The sequence below is a fragment of the Cervus elaphus genome, chromosome 9 (assembly GCF_910594005.1).
Source record: "Cervus elaphus chromosome 9, mCerEla1.1, whole genome shotgun sequence".
Classification (NCBI taxonomy): domain Eukaryota; kingdom Metazoa; phylum Chordata; class Mammalia; order Artiodactyla; family Cervidae; genus Cervus; species Cervus elaphus.
In genome coordinates, this window is record NC_057823.1 from 83,497,916 (window position 1) to 83,524,250 (window position 26,335).

Consider the following 26,335-nt stretch of genomic DNA (forward strand, 5'->3'; position numbering starts at 1 on the left):
TGGACAGAGGAGCCTGGCGGCTACAGTCCATGGGGTTGAAAGTGAAAGTGAAAATCGCTCAGTTGTATCTGATTCTTTGCGACCCCGTGGACTATACAGTCCATGGAATTCTCCAAGTCAGAATACTGGGGTGTGTAGCCACTCCCTTCTCCAGGGGAATTTTCTTGACCCAGGGATGGAACCGGGGTCTCCTGCATTACAGGCAGATTCTTTACCATCTGAGCCACCAGGGAAAAGCTTTTGTATATGGCATAAGAATCCAAATCCATTCTTTGGTATGTGAGTATTCAATTATGCCACCACTATTTGTTAGAAAGACTATTCTTTCCTCATTTTAATGGCCTTGACACCCCGGTGAAAATCTATCGATCACAAATATATGGGTTTGTTTCTGGACTCTGTCCCATTGATCCATATGACCATACTTATGTCACTATCACATTGTTTTGATTACTATTGCTTTGTAGTAAATTTTGAAATTGGAAAATATGAGACTCCCAACTGTTTTACCTCTTCTGGACCCCTTGAGTTCCTATATGATTTTTGGGATCCGTTTGTCAATTTCTGCAAAAAATCCAGCTGAGTTTTAGTTGAATCTCCAGATCAATTTGAGGTGTATTGTCATCTTGACAATATTGAGTCTTCAAATTAGATCCATAAACATGGGATATTTTTTCATCTTTTGTTTAGATCTTTACTTTCTTTCAGCAGTGTTTTATAATTTTAGAGATTTCAGAGTACAGCTTTTGCATTACTTTTGTTAAATTTAACCTAAATATTTTGCTCTTTTGATGTAAATGTAAATGGAATTTTCTTTATTTCTTTTTCTAATTGTTCATTGGAGGTGTGTAGAAATATAACTGATTTTTTAATATCGGCCTTGTATATTTTATCCTACAAGCTTGTTGAAATTATCTATTAGTTCTAATATTTTTTTATGGAATCCTCAGGGTTTTCTATAAATAGTCCCTTTTATTTTACACTCTAAAATTAAATAAGTAGGAATGTCTTGACAGAAACCCCTTAAAACATGTGACAGTCATTTGCTTTAAGGTTTGATGTCAATTTCTAGAATTCTAAATTGAAAGGGCTTCTTTGCAAATACAGGGCCATTTAACTCTCAGCCGTGAAAAGTTAAAAAAGAAAAAACTAGGCTGATCTTCCTATGTTGACCTGCAGCCATACTGTGCCTGTCAAACCAAATAACACATTCGATCTTTTGTATATTTTGAAGACTCAGACATCCAGAAATTTTTTAGAATCTCTTTCGCACTTTAATTAAAGTCTTACTGCTCTGTCTTGGGGAAAGAATGAGATCTGACATCCTGAAAACCATAAAAATATGTTTAAATTTTGGTGGGATTTCCTGTGTCTTTAATCCCTTCAAATGACATATACAAGATCTTGTGTAATAGCACATCAACAAATATGTGGATTCCTTTTCCCATGAATGTTATCTGATTTAAAGAATGTTAACTGATTATCACATGACTGATGACAATTCTCTAAAATTAATTAAAGGTTAAAATTTTCAAAACCCAATGTCTATGCTTTAAGCCACATTTTGTTTCTACTTCGGCCTAAAACAAGTGAGATATTTGAAAGGTGCTGACCTGGCCATTACACCCCAAATTAGAAACATTGCCAGCCTAACACCAGAATTGGATGAAGCTATCTTGGCAGCCCCAGAAGTTTTCTTGTCATTGTTAACAGAAGATTGGTTTCTGTATAGGTTAAAAGATCAGATCTTAGGGGGAATTGACATGCTTTTGAATTATCTACAAATGTTGACTGTCAAAAGATTATATAATAGTGTACGCTGACTGTTAACCAACCACGTATAGCTGATGGATTTTGTGATCCAGGATAATGAGTATTAGTCTTTATTGCTTTGATCTTGTGTATATAGACATGGGCAAAAAAAGAGAAAGAGCAAAAGGCAGAGGGGAAAAAACAGGAAACTTCCTTTGAGAAAACTTAGAAGTCCAAAACTTTAAACCTAGTAATAATTATATTGAATTGTCTTTATTACCATAACACTTACCATATATTGTAAGTGGTTTTATCCTTATGGACATGTCTTGTGACTATTTCCAGCTCATACACCATGTCTACTTTGGCATACACTTATTGCATGTATAGCATTTTGGCCCAGACAGCAGGGAAATGTAATAGCAATCACAAATCTTGATCTTCCTTATAGTGAACAAAAAATCATGAAGTTCTATCCTCAAATGGGCAAAGAGACTCATGATTAGTTTATAGGAGCTGATTTTCAGACAGTTCAGGATAGATAGGTTATGAGCACGCATGCACACACACACACACACACACACACACAGAAGAAGCATACATATTTATCACACTATCCAGAAAATAGACCCATCTAGGTAACTGTGGTGAGACCTCAGCTCTGACTACCACAGACAGCAGCCCATCTAGGAAGGACCTGAATAATTATCTGTGATCTGCTGATGCCAGTTTCCTGTTCACCTTGGCGATCTCAGGGAATTGTCTGTGAAAGAAAAAGATCCTCTCTCAATTTGCTCTGGACTCAGAGTCTCTTTCATAATTTTTCTGAGTTACTCCTGAGTATAAACTCTTAGTTTTTGAACATTGTAGGTCATCTTAATGTTTTGATTTGTTTTCATCATTGCTTGCCACATTTTAGTATGTGTCATTTCTAAGTCTGCCAAGGAATAGCTTTTCCATTTAGCAATCAAAAGTGTGGAAAAAGAACATGCATGATCCACTTTCCAGGGAGTCTTTTAGCAGTCACTTTGCAAATTTAAGTATTTTTTTTCCTTAATATTTTTGATGATGTTAATTCCTGTAATTAAGACAAATTTAGCTTGTAGAATGTCACCAGATATTAAAGTCTCACCAGCAGTGTCGTCCAGTTTCTTCTATGGCATCCCTAGAAAGTTGGAAAAACAGGAATAATTTAAAGTCACAGCATTTAATTTGATATTTTGGAAACACAGAGGTTAAGCGACTGCATATATGTTTACCATATGAGCATGCAAATTATCCCATGTGTGAAATCTTCTCTTCTACATTATAGTTTATGTGTGTTCTAATGAGAATGTGTATATATATATATATACATGTCAATAAATTCTTACAACAACTTAAGTTAACTTGACATTTTACCTGAAGTCATGCACTGTTTTGTGTATAAAGGATATTTTGTGTATTTCTTTCCTGACAATTCTTCAGAGCAAATAATTGTTATTACATTTGGACACTTATGTGCTCACCTTACATATGGTCCTGGACACCATCAGAGTCTTTGCTCTGGTCCAGCTTCTTATGCTCGTTTATGCTCGTTTATGCTCTTTGACACAGCCCTGGTAGGCAATGGACTTCATATGACCTTTGCTTTTGTTTTTTTAGTTCCTGCTTTGATTCTGATTACGTGGTCTATGTACTCTGTTTCTGTCTTGAACAGGTTAACGCATAGGCTATGAGAAACCTAATATGTGCTGAGTTATCTTTGTTATGGCTCAACTGGGATTCTTCTTCTTGATTGAAACATACATGTCTCTCAGTTCAGTCACTCAGTCATGTCCAACTTTTTGCAGCCCCATGGACTGCAACACACCAGGCCTCCCTGTCCATCACCAACTCCCGGAGTTTACTCAGACTCATGTCCGTTGAGTCGGTGATGCCATCCAACCATCTCATCCTCTGTCATCCCCTTCTCCTCCCACCTTCAATCGTTCCCAGCATCAGGGTCTTTTCAAATGAGTCAGCTCTTCGCATCAGGTGGCCAAAGTATTGCAGTTTCAGCTTCAGCATCAGTCCTTCCAATGAATATTCAGGACTAATTCCCTTTAGGATGGATTGGTTGGATCTCCTTGCAGTCCAAGGGACTCTCCAGAGTCTTTTCCAACACCACAGTTCAAAAGCATCAATTCTTTGGTGCTCAGCTTTCTTTATAGTCCAACTCTCACATCCGTACATGACTACTGGAAAAACCATAGTTTTGACCAGATGGACCTTTGTTGGCAAAGTAATGTCTCTGCTTTTTAATATGCTGTCTAGGTTAGTCATAACTTTTCTTCCAAGAAGCAAGTGTCCTTTAATTTCATGGCTGCAGTCACCATCTGCAGTGATTTTGGAGGCCCCCAGAATAGTCTGTCACTGTTTCCCCATCTATTTGCCATGAAGTGATGGGACCGGATGCCATGATCTTAGTTTTCTGAATGTTAAGTTTTAAGCCAACTTTTTCACTCTTCTCTTTCACTTTTATCAAGAGGCTCTTTAGTTCTTCTTCACTTTCTGCCATAAAGGTGGTGTCATCTGTATATCTGCTGCTGCTGCTGCTGCTAAGTCACTGCAGTCACGTCCGAATCTGTGCGATCCCATAGATGGCAGCCCACCAGGCTCCCCCATCCCTGGGATTCTCCAGGCAAGAACACTGGAGTGGGTTGCCATTTCCTTCTCCAATGCATGAAAGTGAAAAGTGAAAGTGAAGTTGCTCAGTCATGTCCGACTCTTAATGACCCCTTGGACTGCAGCCTACCAGGCTACTCTGTCCATGGGATTTTCCAGGCAAGAGTACTGGAGTGGGGTATCATTGCATATCTGAGGTTATTGATATTTCTCCCGGCAATCTTGATTCCAGCTTGTGCCTCATCCTGCCCAGCGTTTCTCATGATGTACTCTGCATATAAGTTAAATAAGCAGGATGACAATATACAGCCTTGACATACTCCCTTCCCGATTTGGAACCAGTCTGTTGTTGCATGTCCAGTTCTAACTGTTGCTTCCTGACCTGCATGCAGACTTCTCAAGAGGCAGGTCAGGTGGTCTGGTATTCCCATCTCTTTCAGAATTTTCCACAGTTTATTGTGATCCACACAGTCAAAGGCTTTAGCGTAGTCAATAAAGCAGAAGTAGATGTTTTTCTGGAACTCTCTTGCTTTTCAATGATCCAGTGGATGTTGGCAATTTGATCTCTGGTTCCTCTGCCTTTTCTAAATCCAGCTTGAACATCTGGAAGTTCACAGTTCACGTATTGTTGAAACTGGCTTGGAGAATTTTGAGCATTACTTTACTAGTGTGTGAGATGAGTGCAATTGTGCGGTAGTTTGAGCATTCTTTGGCATTGCCTTTCTTTGGGATTAGAATGAAAACTGACCTTTTCCAGTCCTGTGGCCATTGCTGAGTTTTCCAAATTTGCTGGCATATTGAGTATAGCACTTTCACAGCATCATCTTTTAAGATTTGAATTAGCTCAACTGGAATTCCATCACCTCCACTAGGTTTGTTCGTATGATGCTTCCTAAGGCCCACTTGACTTTCCATTCCAGGATGTCTGGCTTTGGGTGAGTGATCATACCATCATGATTATCTCAGTCATGAAGATCTTTTCTGTATAGTTCTTCTGTGTATTCTTGCCACCTCTTCTTAATATCTTCTGCTTCTGTTAGGTCCTACCATTTCTGTCCTTTATTGAGCCCATCTTTGTATGAAATGTTCCCTTGGTATCTCTGATTTTCTTGAAGAGATCTCTAGTCTTTCCCATTCTATTGTTTTCCTCCATTTCTTTGCATTGATCACGAGGAAGGCTTTCTTATCTCTCCCGGCTATTCTTTGGAACTCTGCTTTCAGATGGGAATATCTTTCCTTTTCTCCTTTGCCTTTCACTGCTCTTCTTTTCACAGCTATTTGTAAGGCCTCCTCAGACAGCCATTTTGCCTTTTTGCATTTCTTTTTCCTGGGGATGGTCTTGATCCCTGTCTCCTGTACAATGTCACGAACCTCCATCCATAGTTCTTCAGGCACTGTATCTCTCAGATCTAATCCCTTGAATCTATTTGTCACTCCCACTGTATAATCATAAGGGATTTGATTTAGGTCATACCTGAATGGTCTAGTGGTTTTCCCTACTTTCTTCAATTTAAGTCTGAATTTGGCAATAAGGAGTCATGATCTGAGCCAGAGTCAGCTCCCGGTCTTGTTTTTGCTGATGTATAGACCTTCTCCATCTTTGGCTGCAATAATATAATCAATTTGATTTCGGTGCTGACCATCTGATGACGTCCATGTGTGGTCTTCCCTTGTGCTGCTGGAAGGGGGTATTCGTGCTGCTGCCATACTTGTCTCTAGGGCAGTTTAGTCAGTCTGCTCCAAGAAATAGATCCATGGACTACTAAGTAGTCTTCTATGTGAAAAGGAGATTACTCTTTTCCTCAAGTGGTCAAATGGCTTAAAAATCCTGACTTCTTTATAGGAACTCCAAGTAAATTCTATAATATTACCTGCTATGAGAATTCTTACAGAAATGAAACCTGTCAGATGACTTGTATGTATTTGTTTTCCAAATGCCATTGTCCATAAAACCTCTTTTCATTGGATACCTAGTCATGTTTCAAGGATTACCAGTTTTTTGTATAAGGCATTTTTGGAAATTATATTCTTAGAACTTGGGCTATAATAATCTTCCCAATCCACATCTTCAGCAATAAGCTTTTATTTGGTTGTGTACTAGCTCAGTCGCTCAGTCATGTCCAACTCTTTGCAGGCCCATGGACAGTAGTCCACCAGGCTCCTGTGGCCACAGGATTTTTTAAGCAAGAATACTGGAGTGGGTTGCCATTTCCTCCTCCAGGGGATCTTCCAGACCCAAGGATTGAGCCCACATCTCCTGCATTACAGGTGGATTCTCTACCACTGAGGTGCCTGGGAAGCTCAGTGGTAAAGCTTTTAATAGGCTAATTCTGACTTAAACAACAGATCATCTATATTAGTATTATATTAGATAATAAATACATAATGTCTAAGATTGTCTATTTAAAACCATGTAGCTAGTGAATCAAAAAGTACTTGACAGAAGATTATTTTAGTATCATCAATAAAAACTGAAAACAGATGTCTTAGAAATCAAGAATACTTAGGAATATGAATTAATTCAGTGATTGCTATCTGTGTATTACCCTTTAATTTACCTTTTTTTCTTTGGGTTTTAGTATGTGAAACTGATGCTGGGATATTCTGGCATATTTGAGAACAGTATTAGATGTCTGACCTTAATATTTTGAGGTTGTTACATAGAAAGATCACAATTTAGACATTCAACTTAGTTTCTTTTGGTAGAGATTGAGTGTCAGTTCTAAAAGCTTCTAGACTCAGTAAGATAGTTCCGTAGTATGGATACTTCATTGTATCATTAGAATTCTGAAGTAGACAAGGTAATGTTTATGTTAAACAATTATGATTTAGGAAGGCTTAGACATTTATTTTTTGTAACAGAGTTAAAGTAGTTGTTTTTTTAATTATTATTTTAAAATCAAGCAACAATTATGCCATGTATAATGATGGGCCGCACATATGGATCTTTATAGATGAGTTGTTTTGATTCTCACCTGAAGTCATATTAATGCCAATTAATGTGACTTCCTTTTTTCATTGGAGTTACATGAAACCCGATGGTGACATCACTCTCAATAAGTTTTTTAAATTTCATTTACAATGTTTGAAACGTTTTTACATACAAATGAAAAGGAAAATAGGGGAATAACAGAATTTATACTTAAATAAGTAAAATCATTATTTTTTGGAGCCTGGAGAGATAGATATTGTATCCCCTAAACAAGCGAGTTAAATAATTATTTTAATATAAAGTCATATTTAATGAGTTTTTAATGAAAATTCTGTAAGTAGATCTTTATTGAGTTGATAATAATAAGAGTATTTTTTTTTAACCTGCCAGTACCTACCAAAACCTTTCCTTCCTTTAATACCCCAAACATGTTTGCTACTTAAAACAGAGAAACCAGTTATCCAGAAAATCATGCTGTCATTTTTCTTCATTAGTCCTTTGGTCTGGCTATATGTGGAGAGGTTGATTTCCCCCATCATGTGGGTGAAAGTCGCTATTTGGAGAAGCAGAGGTTTACTCATTTAATTTATTTCTCTGCCTTGCTCTGCTTGCCTGATCAGTCTTGTTACTGAAAAGGAACAGTACTCTTGCCGCCATGTAGAAGCACCTCACCAAACAGGAAACAAAGGCACCAAAATTGATATTCCAGCTGTAATAACAGACCCAAGGCTTCCACCTCGGAGGGAAGCGTGCTGGCGGGCTGCCGTCTTTCACACTTCCATTGCTTTCAGGCCAAATGCAAGCGTAATGCTCAGGTGAATAAGACTGCTGAGGCTGCTTGGGGTGACACAGTCTGTCTGTCTGCCTTTCCCCAGGTTTTATTGTTATTTTCTTGTTATGTAGTCACTTAAGCAGTGTCTGAGTCTTATGCGACCCCATGGACTGTATGTAGCCCATTGCTTTAAGCCAGATCCACAGGCGAGATGAATCTCTTGTCCCAGATGGCAGCTACCCAGAGCACTGTAGCAGACGGAGCACTCTTTAATGTGCTGCTTGGGAAGGATGGAAGGAAAAAGGGCACCTTTTTTCTGAGTAAGAACCTGAAATGCCACTCACGTAACAAATTATTGAATACGTGCTATGCAACTGGTTTTATGACCTTACGATTTTAAAACCTGCTAGGAAGGGAGACATTCTAGGAATGGGGAGGGGGGAGCCTTTTTCTTGCAGTATATTTTTGGATTTGAGATTACTGTCCTTTGCCAGCCTAGATAATTAAGGACAAAACCCCATTCTCACCTCTGCCTTACTTTTTGCAGTCAGGTAAAAGTCATTTTTCTTTTTCTTCATCGAATAGCTCTTATCGGGATTTGTCCTCGTTTCATCGGCAATGTTTTTAGATTTGTAGTGAGAAGAGCAAATCTGGGTGGCTTGACCTTTTTCTCCTGACTAATTTTCTGGTTTTATAAAGTTATGACAGCGCATGTGGAGTAATGGCTGTATTCATTTTAAACAGTAACTTGTTAAATCTGGATTTAGTCAGGTGAAGATCCAGATCATGAGAGCGCTTGTGTCTGACAGATCATAGAATCAAAGACAAGTCTCAGTGAAATGGAAGCAGGACCCATGGCTGCTATAAAAATGGGCTCTCAATGGTTTAGCTAGCTCTCTACCTCATTTTATGCTCCTCCTCCTGCCTGCTCTGTTTGCTTAGGTCTTCTGTAATTCTACCTCTGTCTTTTAGCCACTTGTGAAAAGCATCATTTAATTCACATTGCATTCATTTCAGCCAGTTGTTACGTTACACAAGTAACATTCCAATTTAACAAACTCTCTGGCATTTCCAGAATATTTTACTGTGACATGTTAAGTGATAATGAGCATACTAATTGGGTCTAATTGAGCCTGGTGATGAACAAAGGAAATGTTCAGTCTTTCTTTGTTAATCAATAAATAAACATAAGAGTTTCCCCAACCTAGTTAGAGCCCCTTATGGTGACTTTGTAAGAACCGGAAAGGCAGACAGATTTCATGAGGTATCCACCTTGGGCAGAGCAAGTGAAAAGAATGGTGCCCCTTCTTCCAGGGGGATTTTTGGTCCCTTTGGCTGGTTGACTGGGAGCTGATACTGGTCCTCATACATCCTCAGCCCTGCCCAAGGGCAGGCCATGACCTGCGTAACTCTCAAGGCAGCCTGTGCCTAGGACAGGAAATCAGGAAACTGCATTCCATTCTGCCCCTTTCCCTCCCCCCTCTTCAAACCTTGGAAGTCTTGTTTTGTTGTTTGCTTTGCTGGGAGTTAATCCATTTTGATGGCAGAAATGGATGAGAGAGTCAGAAAATTGCTATTTGATTTTAGGATAAACAAAGAAAAATGACCTCAAAGACATTTCAATGCAGCTTTCTCTTTCCGGCATGCAATGTTAATAAGTACACCACAGCATCTTTCATTGGAGAGGAAACCCGTTTCCTGGACAGTAAATCAAAGAATCAATTGGAAAAGTTTGTTCACTTTAAAGAATCTATTGTAACTGTATTATCAAATGACTGCTTCTATACCCTAGGGAATGTACATATATGAAAGGAAACTTTTCTAGTGTGTGTGTTTATTGTGTTATTTCTTATCATACACTAATATTAATAATAACAAAATTAGGTAACTGAGTTTTTTGCTGTAAATATCAGAAGATGCTTCCTCACCATGAGAAAAGAAGGGTGTGCTTTCCCCCATCTCCTATAAACAGGGAAAGACTGCCGAGTAAACTTTGGACCCTTTTTTCTTCTTCTTACTGCAGGTGATGTGTTCCACATCACTGCTCCCAATAAGTTCACCTTTGAGGAAGCTGGAGAAGAGTGTAAAAACCAGGACGCCCGCCTGGCGACGGTGGGGGAGCTCCAAGCAGCGTGGAGGAACGGCTTCGACCGGTGTGATTACGGGTGGCTGTTGGATGCCAGCGTTCGCCACCCTGTGACTGTGGCCAGGGCCCAGTGTGGAGGTGGTTTACTTGGGGTGAGAACCCTGTATCGTTTTGAGAACCAGACAGGCTTCCCTCCCCCTGATAGCAGATTTGATGCCTACTGCTTTAAACGTAAGTGTTTGATACCTTTTAAAACATTCTCGATTAAAAAAAAAAAAAGGTTCGAAGGCATGCAATTGATGTTCAGCTAGCCATTGGAATGATTCCATGTCTTGCAGTGTGTGCACGGAATGGAAACAGTTCAGTGACTCTCAAAAATAAGGAAATGAAACAGCAGTGATGTGGTTAAGACAAGTTAGACAAATGGTTTTTAGAGAGGATGAAAAAATGTCAGGCAAAGGCCTTAACTGTGCTGCATTGCACAGAACATGTTTCTGAGCACTTGTTTTATGTTAATTGCAGTCCTTCAGTGCAATTGGATTGTTGGTGCTCTTATAATGCTAGGGCTGGTCATGGCTGAGTTGAATCCCTGAGTTGTGTTTTTTTCCCTCTTTGTTTGGTATCACCCTTTCTTTCAAATGGCAGAGGATTTAAATTTCAGTAACCGCAGGTGAGTACTTGGAGTTGACATGGATAATACCTAAAAATGAACCATGCTATAAGTAAAATTTTCATTTTATCTCAGTTTATTTCATGTAAGGGAAATATGTTCCTTCTAATGCTCTAGAATCATATTAAAGTATAGTATATGTTTTTTGGCAAACTCTAACATGAATAGACTACCTTCAGTTAAGTATGGATTTAAAATAACTTAAAATGGATTTGAAGTAACATTTCTCAACATTAATGATATGTTTTAATTTTTACATGTCCTTAAATTACTGTAGCACTAGTAGCCACATACCATAGTGTCATGCTTGTAGAATGCTTAATTAAACAAGCAACTAATCCAGAGTCTCACTGTGATATTTACTGTAGGATCTATATTATGCCAGCAAAACAAAGATCTGCTAGAAATTTTGGTGACCTTTAGTGTGTTCAAGATGGAGCCATATTATATTGAATTAGTGAGAATTTTTTACTAAGTTTTCAATACATATATTGTTTTAGCAATACATATAGTCATCCGCTTGGTATCCATGGGAGATTGCTCCTAGGGCCCTCAGGGATACCAGAATTACTTACAATACCTCTACTGTGTACTGGGATATAATATCAACTATGTAAGTAGTTGCCAGCACACAACAATTTCAAGTCTTGCTCTTTGTAACTTCCTGGAGGTTTTTTTTTTTTTTTTTTTAAATCAGAAGTTGGTTGAATCCTCAGATATGGAACCCATGGGTACAGAGGGTCAACAGTAACTGAAATTAGTCAAAAATACACGAGCTTATTTTGTAATTGACTTCTAAATGTACATACTTTCTTCATCAACCAAAAAGACACAGAAGTGGGATATCTGAGTAGTCAGGAGAATAGATGTTAGTGCAATGGAAAGGTGTAATTTCATACCTGCTATCTCCTAGCTAAGATATTTCTGTTTGGATCTCCTCCTGTAAACTCAACTTTCTGAGTGTTAAAGCCGTGTGTTTGTGTCAGTGCAATACAAGCTGGCCATGAAAAGCCTTTGAAATTATTTGTTTTTGTTCTTAGGCCCTGAAACTACAGAAAAAGTCTTGATCATTTTCAGGAAAACAAACAAAACAACAACAATAATAGCAAAACCTTATCCCCAGAAGTAGGAAGATATTATTCTTTTAAGCCACATACCCATAACAGTAGTTCCGGGAATATTTTCAAGTAGTTCAAGCTTTTAAATCAGTTTTATGTTCAGTGACTGGTGTGATTAAGGGAGAAAATCTCATTTTTATGTGTGTATTGGGGAGGGGAGGGAACAGGTGGGTTAGAGAAGTTAAATTAAGGAAGGAGTTGAATTATCCAGTGTGACTGACTACCTTGTTTGATTTTATTTTCTTGTGCTTTATAAACCTGGCACTAAAAGACTTTTAAACCTTTTTGTTCTCTATGAGAGAAAAATTTCAAACAAAGCCTGACTCTAACCCCAAAGAATTCATCCTGATGTGTTTTAAATTATTTATTTAAATAAGGAATTCACATGAATGTACAAAATAACAAGATACTTAGATTCAAGTAGAATAACCACCTACTAAAACATCTGTATAAAACGTGAATAAAATTTGAAAGTTTAGGTCTGCTTATTTCTCCCTAATTCATTTGAATCTATATAATTTGGAAATATATAACTTGCAGATATAATAGATTCAAATTTTTGTTTTTTACCCAAATTAAGCTAAAGACTAGATTCTTATTTAGTTCTTCCCTTAGACTCTACCATACTCAAAATCTATTCAGCACATAAAAGGTTAAGAAAGTTTAGTCATACATAAAAGCCTTCCTTAACCACACACAATGCCAACACCCTCCCCAGATTTCAAATTCATTTTTAAAAGATTCTTTTTAAAACATATACATTTTTTAAATTTGAAAAATATTCTCAAAATGACTCGCCTGCTGTAGTTTCCCACAGAGTTGAGTCATGACTAAATCTGTAGGGTTAAAGCTGATAAGAACTGCGACCTTAAGGACAAATTCCAAACGTGATTTCAGGGATGTACAGTTAGTTGGTTAAGTAGAAGAATTTAGAAATAGAACCGTATTTTTCTTGTTTGCTTTTACCAAATGTCAAGTGTTTTAAAGGCCACTTCATGGTGAATAAACAATGCCAAATCTCACTTTGCTATAATTCCCTCTTCCTTCTAAAATCACTGAATAGAACATTAACAATGGCCGATGATAAATATAATTAGTATCTGTTCTTGTCAAACAGATTTGAAAAACAAGTAGATTAATGTCCTTGTGAAATAAAGTCTTCTTGCTCATTTCCCCTTGATTAAATCGTGCACTTTTCATTTTTATTTGACCTCAGAGTTAAGCAAGTTTTGCGAAATAGAGTTATGCAGTGCTCTGAAGGTTCATCCATACTCCCCAAACTTAAGTGAATCAAAACCATTAAACAGTCGTGATAACCTCTCATTTAATATTATTAAAGATCTCCAGGAGAGGAAGAGAGGGAATGTTTCCTAGAAAACACATTCCAATATCCTATTATTATCACTCTCAGATTGTTTTCCTAATTATCTAAATCCTTTGCATTAGAATCTGAGTCCATCTTTCCTTCTCAAGTTGGAAACCAAAATCTAAATAACAGCACTTCTGCTATTGAAAACAATTGTTCAGTTGGCCCTCAGTGTCTCCTTCAGCTCAAACAATTTTCTTGTTTTGAAATTTTAATTTATAGGCCTCTAATCACCTATGCCATCTTGCTTTGAACCCTCATTGTTTTTTACAGCCCTCTGTTCAATTAAGCTTGGAGCTAGAGATAGTGGTCTAGAGAAGACTAAATAAATACCCACCACTTCCTATGATGTCTTTCTTATGTATTTGTTCCCTTTTACAAGCGATTTGCCCTTCTAAACTATGATCAGCTTGTTATCTTTTTTGTGCCCTAGATCATAATCTGACCATAGCTGTCAAAACTTATCCTTCCCTAACTGGTCTTTTTGAAATGTTTTCTCTTTATTGAATTTGAATCGGTTGGCATTCAATCACTCATAAAACTTTAGGTATTACTTAGAATTCTAATCCCGCGGTTCTGATCGTTACTCTTTCTGCAACCGTGAACCCCAAATCAACTTTTTGAATATCTAGTCATTTCCCTATAATAAAGGCAGTATGGGTGTAAGTTAAATCGACTATTGTGCTGCTAATAGGGTTTTCATATTTTATTAGGGAAATCTGCCTTGTGTCTCACAATAGAAGCACTGGAGAAGATAGTCCATAGGATATAAAACACCATAAGTACAGTGATGTGAAACATCTGTGTGGCAAACAGCTGCAAATGTTGGAAGGGAGCTTTTGTGGGAAAAGCCTGCTGCTTTCCCTTGGCTTCCTCGATAATGAAGCTGAAGAAGGGACACTGGTAGTTTTCCAGAACAAAAACTTCTCCATGTGAATTCTTCTTGTGCAGAGACACTTTCAGAAAAATCTGGATTTGTGTTTTCACTTTTGTAATAGTCATCATTAATACACTGGTATTTATTCTTAGGTTATTTCTTTGTAGATATTTATGTGTGTGTGTGTGTGTTTTAATTAGTTCCTTTTTTTTTTTTTTTTGGAAGGGTTGAAACGAATGGCGCAGATGCTTAGATATACTGAGTTGTGATGGAAATCAGCTGTTAAGTTGATGAAAAAGTAACCCAACCCCAAAAGGAAGTCTGAGGTTTTCCATTCCAAATAGTAGAATTAATCAGCTTAATTATAAGCAGACCCTTAAACGGGGCTCTCATTAAAAACCCTTGTTCTGAAAACAAAGTCATGTAGCTTTGTAAAGGAGATTCTGAGACACACTCATGTCGTTTGACTATGTTCCAGGCCCACAGGAAGACTGCACCAAACAGTACAGTACCAATTGATAATGACATGCAGTCATGTAGTTTTTGAAATCTGAGTCTTTCATTTTTAAAATGATATGAAAAGTATTTTCATAGTACTGTAGAAAGTTGCTGGCATACAGATTGGGTTGGAACATTAGGAAGACCTGATTCACAGGCCTTGTTTTGGCTCTCAGGCAGTTATCACCTCCTTTTAAGTGAATTTCATCAGCCATGGAAATACTCAGAGGGAAAAAGCAAATTTAACTTTTGTGTTGTTATTGATAATAATATGATTAAATTTTCTCTAATATGCAGTGTACCAAGTGTTTATATTATGTTTCCTTGGGAACTTTCTCTGTATGTACATTTTACTGCTTCCCCAAAGAATGCAGTTATAAAACAAACATGATATTTGGCAGTTAAATGAGGTAACAGTTGTGGAATTTCAGGGGATAGAGAATTGAATGAAAAGAAAAATAATCAACCTCACTTTGGTTCCTTAAGTTGTTCATGTCAATCAAAATAGACCAAAGCTTCTTCCAGGAAATGATTGCAGAAAAAGCTTTCTTTAAAAGTGGGGGGGAAGAAACATTATTTGACATGTTTTTGAAGAGTCTAATTATTTTTGTTTTTCTTGTTTAGTTTTGTTTTAAGATAAAGAGATAAATAGTGACAGACTAAAGAATTTTTAAATACAGCATAATGAAATGGTCACCAAGTTTTTGTATAATATTAATGAATCTGGGCTTTAAAATGGTCTAGGGAAATGAACACAACTAATAATAGCTCATACCAGACCAAAAAAAATGAGGAATCTGTTACACCTCAAGTCTGATTTACAACAAAATCACATCATTTTATCATTAAATTTTTAAAATAGGCTTTATTTAATAGTTTTAGGTTCACAGTAAAATTCAGTGGAACATTCAGAGATTTCCCATATATGCCCTGTCCTCACTCATGCACAGCCTCTCCCATCGTCAACATCCCCCATCAGAATGGCACATTTATTAGACCAATGAACCCACGTGGACGCAACATAATCACTCAAAGTCCGTAGTTTACATTAGGCTTCACTCTTTGTGTTGTACATTCAACATTTGGGTTGAATTTGGACAAATACATAATGACATGTCTTTGCCATTCTCTTATCACACAGAGCAGTTTCAGTGCCTTAATATCATTAAGTTCTGACAGAGTAGATGGAGCTCAAAAGTAATCAACCAGTTTTGTCTTCCAAGGACTCTGGTTTGGGGATTATTAAGAGTAGGCCACAAGATATTATAGATACTACAGATATTACAACTTAGCAAAGCAGTGACCACAGATGTCCTCAGATCAGTTCCTTCTGAGTCTAGTGGCAGTTTTTGATTTTTGAAAATCTTGAGTATTTTTTTTCTTTTTTTTTCATTTATTTTTATTAGTTGGAGGCTAATTACTTTATTGTAGTGGGTTTTGTCATAAATTGACATGGAAATCTTGAGTATTTTTAAAAAGACAAAATCTTTATCTCACTACTGCGTTTTCTTTATGGTGAGATGGAATCCTATCTACAACACTGTCATTTTTTTTTTTTGAGTCATTTTTATATACAACTTAAATTTCTTTAAACAGGCCAGGGCTTTCTCTGTAAATCTGGAGGCGTTATAATGTAGCATTTTATGATGACATGTTACTTTTTATTGCCTGAGCCCATTCTTTCTGATGCTCAGGGTTGTTTCCAGTGATTTGTAATTACAGAGCTAAAATATATCATGTGGGTACTTTACTTCCTGTTCTCTGTTTGCATTTCCTGCTGAAAGTAAGCCTGGACCCAAGACTCGTAAGAGTTATAAACATAACGTGTAGAACATAGAACAAGATGTAGAACTACAACAAATGCCAAGCAGCCTCTGTCAGAGGCATTTTAGTATTTATTATAAACAAGGCTACCCTGTAGAGTTGAAAGGAACATGAAGACAAATGTCCAACACCTGGGATCAAGCAGCAAGTGGTGTTAAAACGTTTAATATCCTGTTTTTATGAAAGCTTCCACATTATGGACCATGTAATCGTTGATATGTAACTCGGGTACATTTGATGTGGCTTTTTTGTTATTTTGCAATCTGAGGCACTCCCTATCCCTGGAGACATTATGTAGCTAGAGACAGAGGCCTCCAGAATACTAGTATTGAGTTCTCCTACTAAACTTCAAGTTGGTGCTGTAGTTTCTGAGAAATAATGTGCCTACTGTTTCCAAACTCTGCATTTGTTTTTTGAACTTCTTATCTGAAAACTACATAATATTCACGTTTGTTAACTAAGAACAGTCTTTTGTGATGATTAAATGTTTAGTTTCTGTCTTTGGGTTAAATATAGTTTTTAGACTTCCCTCCATCGCAAAACACTTTTGGGTCACTCCAAATTACACACAGCACTTAACAAACACTGGACGTACAACTTTTTATTAGTGATTTGTCTAATCAACTCTTTGAAATTATTTTTCTAGCTAAACAGAATATATCAGAGGCTACAACCATCGAACTGAATATGCTTGCAGAAACTGTCTCATCCACTTTATTGGAAGAACTACAAATGGGACTGGACAGAACTACACCAATCGTCCCTTTAATCACTGAATTACCTGCCATTACAACAAAGCTCCCTCCTATAGGAAATATTGTCAATTTTGAACAGAAATCTGCAGTTCAACCTCTAACTAGTACCCACAGATCAGCCACAGAATCACTCCCACCTGATGGAAGTACAAAGAAGCCTTGGGATATGGACTATTATTCACCTTCTGCTTCAGGACCTCTTGGAGAGCCAGACATATCTGAAATTAAGGAAGAAGTGCCCCAAAGTACAACTGTCATCTCCCATCATGCTACTGATTCATGGGATGGTGTGAAGGAAGATCTACAAATAAAAGAATCAGTTACACAAATTGAACAAATAGAAGTGGGTCCCTTGGTAACATCTATGGAAATCTCAAAGCACATTCCTTCTAAGGAATTTACTGTAACTGAGACACCATTTGTATCTACAACGATGACCCTGGAATCAAAAACTGTAAAGAAAGCAATAAGCACAGTCTCTGAATCAGTGACCACAAGCCGCTATGGATTCACCTTGAGAGAAGATGATGGTGAAGACAGAACATCTACAATTAGACCAGGTCAGAGTACCTCGGTCTTTAGCCAAATACCTGAGGTCATTACAGTATCAAAGACTTCAGAAGACACCACCCACAGTCAACTAGAGGATGTGGAGTCAGTCTCAGCATCAACGATTGTTTCCCCTGATGTTGATGGGTCATCCATGGACCACAGGCAAGAGAAACAGACTCAGGCTAGGATAACTGAAGATTTTCTTGGCCAGTATGTGTCCACCACACCTTTCCCATCACAGCATCATACAGAAGTAGAATTGTTTCCTTATTCTGGTGATAAAAGATTAGTCGAGGGAACATCCACAGTTATTTATCCCACTCCACGAACAGGAAGAGAAAGAACAGAAACACCAAGGCCAGCGATGAGAACAGTTACTTACACCAATGATGAAATACAGGAAAAGATCACCAAAGATTCATTTATAGAAAAAATAGAGGAGGAAGGCTTCTCTGGAATGAAGTTCCCTACAGCCTCCTCAGAGCAAATTCATCATACAGAGTATTCAGTGGGAATGACCAAATCTTTTGAATCCCCAGGACTGATGACAACGACAAAGCCAGGTGTGACACCAACAGAGGCAACAGATGTGGAGGAAGACTTGACAACTCCAAGAGGATTAGAAACAGATGACTCTCAAGATACCACAAAGGATGAGGAGGGGATTACAACAGTGCATTTGATCCAGAGCACTTTAAATGTGGAGGTGGTTACTGTATCAAAATGGTCATTGGATGAAGATAATACAACATCGAAACCTTTAGGGTCCACAGAACATCTAGGCTCTCCAAAATTGCCCCCTGCCTTAATCACCACCACGCGAGTGAGTGGGAAGGATAAAGAAATCCCAAGTTTTACTGAAGATGGAAGAGGTGAATTCACTCGCATCCCAGGTAGTACTCAAAAGCCACTAGCGGAGTTTACTGAGGAAGACACAACAGACCATGAAAAATTCACAGTTAGATTTCAGCCAACTACATCAATTGCTACCACAGACAAGTCACCTTTGAGAGAGTCTATGACTGAAGAAAGAGTTCCACCTTTTACAAGCACGGAAGTCCGAGTTACTCATACAACCATAGAAGGAAGTGCTTTGGATGAAGGAGAAGATATGGATATCTCTAAGCCTTTATCTACTGTCCCTCAATTTGCACACCCTTCATATGTGGAAGGATCAGCCTTTGTTAATTATAGTAGCACCCAGGAGCCTACTACTTCCGTAGACACTTCCCATACCATTCCTCTTTCTGTAATCCCCAAGACAGAATGGGGAGTGTTGGTACCTTCCATTCCATCAGAAGGGGAAGTTCTAGGTGAAGCCTCTCAAGACATACGTGTCATTAATCAGACTCACTTTGAAGCCTCTATTTATCCTGAGACTGTGAGAACAACAGAAATTACACAAGAAGCAACGCGAGAAGATTTTCCTTGGAAAGAACAGACTCCAGAGAAACCAATTTCTCCTCCCAGTTCTACAACTGACAGAGTCAAGCAGACCACACCACCTTTGGATGAACAAGAGAGTGATGGGTCAGCATATACCGTCTTTGAAGACAGATCACTGACCAGTTCCGACAGAGTCTCAGTTTTAGTAACCACTCCAATTGGAAAATTTGAGCAGAGTCCGTCTTTTCCACCTGGTGCTGTCACCGAAGCAAAAACAGATGAAGTGGTAACGCTAACACCAACCACAGGGTCAAAGGTATCTTTCAGCCCATGGCCTGAACAAAAATATGAAACAGAAGGTAGCAGTCCAAGGGGATTTGTATCTCCTTTTAGCATCGGTGTTACCCAGCTTATGGAAGAGACCACTACTGAGAAAAGAGAGAAAACATCCTTGGATTATATTGATTTAGGCTCAGGATTATTCGAAAAGCCCAAGGCCACAGAACTGCCAGAATTTTCAACAGGTAAAGCCACAGTTCCCAGTGACATCACTGCTGCCGCCAGTTCAGCAGACAGACCTCACATACCTTCAGTCTCCACTGAGAAGCCGCCTCTCATTGACAGAGAACCTGATGAAGAAACAACCAGTGACATGGTAATCATCGGAGAATCAACATCTCGTGTTCCTCCCACTACCCTTGAGGATACTGTAGCCAAGGAAACAGAAACAGATATTGATAGAGAATATTTCACAACTCCAAGTACGTCTACTACACAGCCAACAAGACCTCCCACTGTGGAAGGCAAAGAAGCCTTCAGACCACAGGCACTTTCTACTCCAGAACCCCCGGCAGGGACAAAATTCCACCCTGACATAAATGTTTATATTATTGAGGTCAGAGAAAACAAGACAGGTAAGTCTTTGCTTTCTAGACATACCCATCAAGGCAATCAGCATTTTATCTTGACAATTACTTTTGGAAAAAAAAAAATCAACATGCCAAATGCTGCCATTAGAAGATAACTGGAGTGTGAAAAAATTCTGTTTTAGCTTCAGATATTGTGTATTTGTACATGAATTGGAAGAATATGTTAAACAGTTTGGAAGAATGTTAGATATGATTTTATTTTAAAAGTCATAAGAAGCCCTGCTTTGTCATCTAATATAACCAAATCATCAGTTACATCACTTCAGAACATGCAGAACAAGATGTTTTAATTTCAGTGTCTTTCCATGCGTTACTACTCAAGTGTAGTACTAGACTGTGTTAACATTTCATTGGTCTTTAACTATTAACCTTCAGTACTTACACTGTGGACAGCTAAAACTGTATTGCATATCCCTAGGGCTGATAGAAAGACATCTAAAGGTTTGTTTTGGTTTTTCTCTTCCATGATTTGCAGGTTTATTATGCAACTTGTGGGGTGGGTAATAGGTATGCAGTTTAAATGTTACTCTAAGGAAAGTTCAACATTATTTTCAAGCTGTTGTCCTTGGATATTTTCATTAAGCTTTAAATATTTAGAACAAATAAGGTCTAGCTCAATTCTAGGAAATGCTGTAATCTATTTTATCAAATACAATTTCAGAAAGTGGATTACCTCTGTTCCCTAAAAACCCAGGCTGTAATGTTATTTATTTTGTGATTTAGTTATAGGAATATTCATGGTGCCTTTTATTCTGCTCAAGTATTTTATATATCTCTCTGGCAAAATTCTTAAAAGCTGTTTCTTCACATTGAATAATACTTGCAATTTTTATCATTAAACTTAACTTATTTCTTCTTAAAGGTCAGTACACTCTATCTTCCAAATTTGGTAAGCTGAATTGCGAATATGTGTTATATGCAGTTCAATAGATCTATTCAAGTTTGTCTTTTTTTAATTTAGAAGTTAAGATCAACGATTTTAGTTAAGTTGCTGTATTTTAGTTTTAGTGTGTGGATTAGAGGAATAAATGCTCGTATTTCCTTAACTTGGCTCTGGGAAGTCAAGCTAGAGGAATATTTTTTGAGAGGTTTTTTTCCTCTTACTGTTGGGCTATTCCCCTAGAGGTGTCGTTTTTCGTAAGAGGGATGCGATACTCATGAGCCTGCTCGGGATGCACTTGTTGGGAACACAGGTGGCTCTAATGTCGAGACAGCTGGCTTCCAGTTAGATGCTAATTTGGCCTCTACCACCCAGAACTTTCTCCATGTAAAAGCTCTTGTGGGACAGTGAATAGCAGAGACGAGAATACACTCTCAGAGTATTGACATTAATCTCCACTTTCCAATACAGTTGAATGAGGTCAGGATTGGAGCATTATTTTCCTGTTAATGATGCTGTTTCTTGGAAACCGTTGTTTCTTCTCTCCTACATTGCTCTTGCATCTCTTGGAACTGGAGATGGAGAGAGAGGACAAGCTGCCAAGTATTGGAAATGAGGATTGCTGTTAGTAGGGCTGGAAAAGTGACAAGAAGATATTACTATGAAAAAGAAAGGAATGAAGAGAAGCTTAGGGATTCCTATGAATGCTTAATTTGAGAATTAAAAAAAAAATTCTTGAATGACTAACTATACATAAGTTTTTCCCAACTTAGATTACTCTCTTGTTAGTGTAGATACTATGTTGAATCAAATGATAGATAAAGCAGGAAAACATGTCCTGCATTTAAAAACTCTTCTAAATGGGAAACTGTGCATTGAGGTGAGGGTAATCAAATTACCAAATGGGAAAAGTGAAACTCAATCTCCCTGGAAGAATTGGCAGCCATCAGAAAAAAAAAAAAAATCTAAGTTTACAAATGGCTACTTGAAATGGAGAGTCTGAGTAATTTAACTCATAAACCATTTATACAAAGTGTGTATTTTTATCTGAATCGTAAACTTAAGTCAGCTGGGTCTGGGAAACACAGCTAGGTATTTCCTCCTGTTTTTTCTACCTTTTTTTTTAAACTTTTCTTTTTTCTTTTATTTGGAGTTTAGTTGCTTTACAATGCTGTGTTGCTTTCTGCTGTAGGGCAAAGTAAATCAGCTCTGCATATTCATCCATCCCCTCTTTGTCACAAAGATGTTCAGTAGAGTTCCCTGTGCTATTCAGCAGGTTCTCATCAGTTATCTGGTTTATACATAGTAATGTATATGTGTCAATCTCCCTTTTAAAACTCATGGCCTTGATTTGCCTTCAAACTAATTTCTGTTCAGCACAGATAACAATTGGTCAGAAAGTAAAGGGAATACTTGTTTACCTTCTTTGGCAGGGGGTTCCAGTGAGTGCGGTGGGGGTGCAGGAGGGGCTAGGGATGAGAATAGAACATGTATCTATCTATTAATTCCCTTGCTCCATCTCTCTCTTTTTCTCCCCTGTCCCTACATCTATCTATCTATCTTTTCTGTATGCTTTATATATGCTCTTCTTAAGACTAAAAACACTGTTGATTGTCTTGATAAGACAATGAGGGTGGTGACTCAGGTCCAACTGCTTTCTACTCATTTTATTTGTTTTCTATGAGAAATTTAATTTTTCAAGCATTTTTCACTTTGGAAAGGGAAAAACCTGAGAGCAGATGTTAAATTAATGAGTTTTAAGGCAGGTGTGCATTAATAAGGAAAAATACATATGTGCCTGGAAAACTAACCTTTTTATGCATCAAGGCACATTTTTCCAAACTGGAAAATCCTTGGTACATGTACAAATTTGTATAAATCTATTCAAAAACATAAAATTGACCTCTACACATACTGTATATTCAAGTAAGCAAAAATACCACCCATGTTACTCTAAACCAAGGCATTCATAATTTTTTTTGCTGCTCTCAGCAAGTCACATAAATCTTGATTTTTAAAAAATTTTGTACTACTATTAAACAAAACAGACTGTGCAGGACACGTTTATGTTCTATTTGCTCAAATGGATCTTAATAGCAACTTAGGGCGCTGTTGCCGGAGGGCAACTGTAGTTAGCAGTTAGAAAAAATCTGAAGGAACTTTTCAGCTCATAAAACTTTTATGAGCTGAAAAATGCTATAGGGTGTGTTTAACAGTGGTTCAGGGGATACTGAAAACACGGCTCCTGTCTGTTTCAGGAGTAATTTGCACACCTGCACTTTGAAAAGTTATTGAAAGGTTTTCTTTGTGAACATGTGATGGCTCAGATGGTAACGAATTTGCCTGCAGTGAAGGAGACCCAGGTTCAGTTCTTGGGACAGGAAGATCCCCTGAAGAAGGGAATGACTACCCACTGCAGTATTCTTGTCTGGAGAATTCCATGGACAGAGGAGCCTGGTGGGCTACAGTCCACGGGGTCGCAAAGAGTCAGACACCACGGAGTGACTAACACACATACACGAAATCTAGAGAGTGTAGAGGCATAGGAAGAGTTAGCTCAATTCTGGACTCTCTCCCTTTTTTAAATGAATGCTCCTCCTTGAAATCATCTGAAATGTCATAAATTAGTGTAACAGGATTATGAATGTTTTTAAAAGTTAATACACTGTAATTTTAACTCAAAGAATAATTTAGACGTCTACAGATATTGAATGTAAACATTATTATGCAAATGCTCATGGTTATAACCTTAAAATAAGTGACTTATTTTTTTTTTAAAAACAAGCTCATGTATACGGCCTATTACTTGTCAGACTTGCTTGGTATTATTTGCTGGTCAGGTGTTCTTTTTTGCTAGTTTTATCATTTCTCGCTATCCAGTCTAAGTGTAAGACAGGTATTAAACCAATATGAAACTAAAATGATAATAAATATAAAATATTGATGAAATTATTAATGAAATGGCATTAAGGATTAATTTGAGAAAAATAATTTTGGCCTCTAAATTAGAGTTTATTTTGCTCTGTTTCCTTGTTGAGAATTATGGTACTTTATTGCTTACATCATTCAGAAATAATTCTCATATGATTAATCCCATCTGCATTTTTGTTTGTATATTTGAGAAATGTGCATAGAGCTAAATATTTATTTTCTGAATATGATGCTTTTGAGGGAGGATAAGGAATAAGGGTTGTTAACTCTGAGTATAGGAGATATCTGGGTAAATGCCAATATTTATACCATTGAAAGCACAGTCATCAGTTTTTAAAAAGTAATGTTACCCAAGATAACCTTATATAATTTTTTAAAATCACATTTTTCATTTTTATATAATTTATTATGTAGAACTACTTTCAGATTTTTAATTATAGAATCAGATTCCTTTCTTCAAACAAAATCTTATTCAGGGCCTCCATATTTTGAGCACATAAAAGAGTGGCTGTTCCGGTTAGTGTTTGAAGGGGGGATATTAGGAGCCCCACTTTCTTGGGACCCCTCTCTCATCCCTAATGGTAGTTTCTAAAGTAACATGTACCTCAGAACACAGTTAGAAAGAGAATGAGATTATTTGGGTAATTCAAAATAGAGCAGCAAAAAATTTACTCATTCTCAATGAGTTGATTTTTTTTTTAAGTAAAAACATTTTTTAAATTGGTCTCTCACTATGTGGGCTTTCCTTGTGCCTCAGATGGTGAAGAATCAGCCTGTGATGCAGGAGACGTGGGTTCGATCCCTGGGTGGGGACGATCCCCTGGAGAAGGGAATGGCTACCCACTCCAGTATTCTTGCCTGGAGAATTCCATGGACAGAGGAGCCTGGCTGGCTGCAGTCTATGGGGTCGCAAAGTGCTGGACACGATTGAACGACTGAGCACGCACAGTTTTCACTACATGTATGTATATATCTCACTATAATGATACACATTTATTGACATTTACCTTTGAATAACTCTCTACATGATTCTGAATAAAACAAATTAAGCAAATCTAACTTTAATCCTATTGATAGCTATATGTAGTCAAAATTATATATAATTATATTTCAGAGTATGTGCAGAGCAAAATCATTAAGCATGCACTTATAGCTTGATACTTTCAGACCACTCATTATATATTTTATCATGTTTAAACTTCAGAGGTAGTTTGTGAGGCATCTAGGGGAAGTGCGGCAGATGGCAGACAGAGGCACACTGGGTCTGACACTTTGGCACTGGTCTGAGTCTTGGCACTCCTTGGAGCATTTTTGCAGTGAGGCAATTCTCTCCCCTGATGAACTCACAGGAATAATGACTCCCTGTTGGCTTAGGTGCTGCTCTATCTGTCAATTTCTGAAAGAATATAGAGTCTGGAAAGCCTGGCTTCTCATTGGCATTCTACTGGTTTAAGAGGAGATGGCTTAGATTTCATTTGCTGCTAATAAGGGGCTCTGTGTAGGCTATTCAGATACCTGCTACGACAGGAGAACCGCACGCTGAAACCAGTAGCTCTGGTTCTGGGCTGTTTCTCTCCTGCGGAATGTTGGAGCACATCCCTGAAAGTGGATGGGGCGGGTGCCTACACACTTGAGTGGTTCCCTTTGCTGGGCTCCAGCTGTGGCTCCCTGCCAGAGAAGCACATGTTTTTTTTTCCCCTGAAGGGAATTAGGATGGCTTCCCTCATTCCTCCTTGGCTGTCTAGAAAAGGACTGAATTCTTCTATTGGTAAAATAATGAAAAAAAGAAGAGACTGTCTCTTTTCCCTTCATTTCTATAGTAGGAAAAAAAAGAATTGGCCTTAATATTTTTAAATTATTAATGAGCTTAACACTACACTACAGATCAAAGCTTACCTTTTTACCAAGTCCTTCTAAGTGAAATATTTTGTATGTCTAACACATACACTCACATAAGACACACATACAAAACACATAGAATCTGAAACTTTTAAATGCTCTATAAATATTTTATTAACCCACTAATCTCAAGAAAATCTTGAAGACAGTAAAATCGTGTTTCTCACAGGTTGAGGCTTACTAATAAAAGATGTTCTGTAGATGGGTAAAAGGAACTTTGTTGTCTTCTTCTTAACATGAACCATTGCCTCTTCTTTCTAAAAATGGCCCTTTCAATTACAAGTTGCGAGTATCAGAGCTGCTATTGAGGTGGGGCATTAGCCAAAGACAAATGCCACTTAGTTGTCATTAGCAGTGACCTTGAGAGAAAGGCGCACACTGTCTTCTAGCAGAGTAGTCAATCAAGAGTTATCCTCAGGTAAAGCTACAACATGCTTTGTTCTTTAACAAAATCAAAAGGGA

General features: G+C 37.7%; 1 protein-coding gene across 2 annotated transcripts in view; it reads left to right on the plus strand.

The window, feature by feature from the left end:
• VCAN (versican) overlaps positions 1-26,335 on the plus strand; it is a 115,737-nt gene that overhangs the window by 28,664 nt on the left and 60,738 nt on the right. Inside the window, exons 6-7 of one of the 2 annotated variants that reach the window (XM_043913544.1) lie at positions 10,126-10,419; positions 17,188-20,148. In XM_043913544.1, the coding sequence (XP_043769479.1) occupies positions 10,126-10,419; positions 17,188-20,148 (3,255 nt within the window). The remainder of the gene's footprint in view (positions 1-10,125; positions 10,420-17,187; positions 20,149-26,335) is intronic. The other variant, XM_043913545.1, reaches the window with a different exon arrangement.